The sequence below is a fragment of the Artemia sp. Qi Xiang Cuo genome, chromosome 11 (assembly GCF_049724085.1).
Source record: "Artemia sp. Qi Xiang Cuo chromosome 11, ASM4972408v1, whole genome shotgun sequence".
Taxonomy (NCBI): Eukaryota; Metazoa; Arthropoda; class Branchiopoda; order Anostraca; family Artemiidae; genus Artemia; species Artemia sp. Qi Xiang Cuo.
The window spans coordinates 49,952,708-49,956,072 of NC_142804.1; the positions used below are offsets into that span (position 1 = coordinate 49,952,708).

Sequence of the window (3,365 nt, forward strand, 5' to 3'; positions counted from 1 at the left end):
ACAACCCTCAGGGCAAGGGTTTTAAGTTATGCCCTGGGGTCATAAAAGAATGATGTTGGCACAATATAATTTTTTTTTTCCTTTAGAGCAGGGCACTTTAATGAAAAAAATACAACTGAATGTGCATTGTCGGTTAATATACATATACTGATATTTAGTAATCAAAATCTTAATATTATTTGATTTATTAAAGTTATAAAAATAAAAACATTTATATTTTTTCAGTAAAGTGCAAATTATGTTCTGGCCTTGGGAAAGTATAGAGGTTTTGAGCCTAACTTATGTTAATTTCTGCTCGTTTTGAGTTTGACTCGGTTATTTATTGTCATTTCTGTTCGTTGTTTCATTTATTTATCGATGCTGATTTGCGGTAGTTTCACGCTTGGTAGATTATTTGATTTTATTTTGCTCATTTTTTGTTTAATGGAGTTCTTTACTTTTCTTTGAAAAACTTATTTTGTGGAAAAAGTTTTTTTAATTAATATATATAGCCTATATCGAAATTATTGATTAGAGTAATTCAGTTACCCTGATTGAAAACCAACTGTGCAGTCATTTTCCGGGAAGCCTACATTCATTATTCAGCACGATAAAATGAAAGCTGATCGGCTAAAAAGCGCACAGTCATTTCTGTAAGAAGCTACGTTCAAGTCAAAAGTCAGATAAAATCTGGACTTTAGCCAAAACGAATGTTTTATTAGAAAAAGAAACTCTCATTGCAGATAAACCCTGCCAGTGAATTTTTTTTTTTCTTTTTTTTTTTTTTTCTCTCTCTCGAGGAAAACGTCTTTTCTGTCACTTGGGCTTTGGAAATAACCCTTACTGTCCTTTCTGGGAGGGATCTGTAGTATATTTTCTCGTTAACGTTAGCAAGAATCCCCACCTCGTTCCCTATCTTCAATTGTTTAAATCAAATGCCGTGTATCTAAGAACCTTTCTAGTGTTAAATATCTCTATACTCGTTTCTTGTGTGCCCTTAGATTAGACATAAAATTATATCGATACAATTGACTAGACTAAGTGAAATCATAGTTTTGACTCAACTGTTCAAAATCACAATGCCCTGTGTTTCTTTTTCCGTAGTTTTAAGAGTTGAGTTAGGTAGGGGAGACTGGGGTAATGGCGGTCACCTAAGGCAAAATGAGAATAAAAATTAAAAGAAAGATATAATTCAAACCTAAACACGTTAAATCTCTAGCATAGTATATTTTACCCATTGAATACTTGAATTGAGCCTTAATCAAAATTATAAATAGGCATTAAGCATTGTTTTGCCAAACCAGCTTTGACCGGTATTACCTTCTATACTAGGGGTAATGGCAGTTGGTAAGGTCATGTTCTACTAAAGGGCTGTAAATAAAAAAAATGTGGTAAATTTTAATGAAATAAACACGTTAAATTTAAATAATAATAGTTATTTTTTTAAAAATTTCATTTTATAGTAATTTAAAAAAATTTAATTTAAATTATGGGAATAATTAGAAATAAATTTTTTGAAAAAAAAAAAAAAAAACATCTTTACAAATCAAAAAACGGCTTCAATAATTAAAGTCCCAAAAAGAAAAAATTCATATAACTTATGAGCTTGCAAAACTTTAAGTCAATTTTACTTTCTTGTGCACATGTCAAATAAATAGCCGTCAGGAGTGTCCCATCCGAAACATTCTTGATGTGCCCATAATGCACAAGAAGTGCACCGATACCACATTTCTCCATCTTTCCCGGTGTCTTCGCAATAGAAACAGGTTTCTTCGCCGATCTCTGTCAAACATAGCTCACTTTCTGATTCGTCTTCACAAATGTTTTTCTCATCAATTGAAGTGTCGGAGTCACATTCAAAAAGTTTCCTGATCGTTTTCTTTTGCTCCACTTTTTGTGTTTTTCTTTCAGGAACAGCAGGCTGTTTGTTTTCTCCACTAAATTCTTTTTTTACTCGCTTAGTTCTTTGGTTCTTTTCTTCTTTCCTTTTTAGTTTTTACTTGATTTTGGTTTCTTTTTCTTCTCGCTTTCGTTTTTTTCTTGAAGCAGGATTTTCATCGGTGTTGAAGTCAAGATATGAGAATGTTGCTTTTGTATCGCTCCTTTTCTTGGCTTATCAGCCCAATTACTGCATCCAGGTAGAGGAGAAATCTCTTGTATAGACACATTAATTTGTGTGTTAGGCTGAATATGAACTTCATCACGTAGGACAGAGGATTCTAAGTTTTGTTTAGTCGTGACCTCGTATCGGCCTACTTTTACGATGTCTTCATTTGCAGTAGCTTTCAAGGAAACGTCCACACAAACAGGCGTTAAGTCTTGATTCTTCTGGAGGATGTCCTCTACCAAAAAATCCTCATCTGTGAAAACACCTGGATTAAGAGGATGGATCCCTGTGTTTTTGAACCCACTTGTTGCTTTTGCAATCGTAGCAACTGGTGAATATGCCTTATTGAATATCTCTGCTACATCGTAAGGGGTTATTTTTACTAAATTCCTGGATTTCATGAACAAATCACATCCCTTTTTGTAAGCAGTCTTCAAAGGCGAGTAAAATACTACATCCAGAGGCTGAAGTCTATGTGATGTATGGGGCGGTAGTGACACCATAACAATCCCTTTCTCCTTACAAATATCATATGCTTCAGATGAGCAATGAGTGGAATGGTTGTCCAGAATAAGAAGCATTTTGTTGTCATTACTAGCATGAGTAAACTGAGCAAAGTGTTTTAACCAAACAACGAACAGTTCTTCATTGATCCAGCCTGTCTTAGAGCATGAGTAAACTGATCCAGGTGGCCCATTTTTTTCTAAGTGTGGCGACATACGAGCTCGAGGAAATATGAACATTGGTTGAGCATAAAGCGCTCCCGAACTCATTGCACACACAACTGTAATGTTTTTTCCCCTTTCCCAACTTGTTATAGAACCCACACGCTTTTGGCCCCGTTCTGCCAGTATTAGACCAGGGTCCTGCACAGTGGTGATCCCTGTTTCATCTATGTTCCAATAATTGGTATCTTTAAACTTGTATTTATCCATAGTCTGTTCTAAATTTTGGAAAAAACTATTTACTTCGTCTTTGTTAAACCCAATGGGTATTCGGATGCTTGTGGCTTCAGGTTTGCGCACACTAATTTGGTTTCTGTCCATGAATCCGTACATCCAATCCAAGCCAGCCATTTTTGTTTCTTTATCAAATCTATGGCTTAATAGGTTTCTTTCTGCATATTCAAATGCAATTTTTCTTAACTTCAGTGCAGGGATGCCGTAAAAAAATCTTTGATAAAGTTTTTACATGGTCAGCTAGAGCTGCTTCGTGAACAGGAGGGATGACACACTTCCTGCCTAAGCTTGGATCAGAATCAATCCCAATCTTCGTTCCT

At 35.0% G+C, this 3,365-nt stretch overlaps 1 protein-coding gene across 1 annotated transcript; it reads right to left on the minus strand.

The window, feature by feature from the left end:
* Positions 1-1,053: 1,053 nt before the first annotated feature.
* Positions 1,054-3,162, minus strand: LOC148947087 (uncharacterized). The gene is made up of 2 exons (XM_089096509.1): positions 2,109-3,162; positions 1,054-1,130 (listed from the first exon to the last, which is right to left on the minus strand). Exons 1-2 carry the CDS (start codon positions 3,160-3,162, stop codon positions 1,054-1,056), a joined length of 1,131 nt encoding a protein of 376 aa, XP_088952635.1.
* Positions 3,163-3,365: the final 203 nt, after the last annotated feature.

What these genes read in the sequence shown, in the direction of transcription:
- LOC148947087 (XM_089096509.1), bottom strand. Translation starts at nt 3,162, where the DNA reads ATGGCTGGCTTGGATTGGATGTACGGATTCATGGACAGAAACCAAATT. An exon ending in TTCTCCTCTACCTGGATGCA is followed by an intron (nt 1,131 to 2,108) that starts GTAATTGGGCTG and finishes ATTTTGCCTTAG; the next exon opens with GTGACCGCCATTACCCCAGT.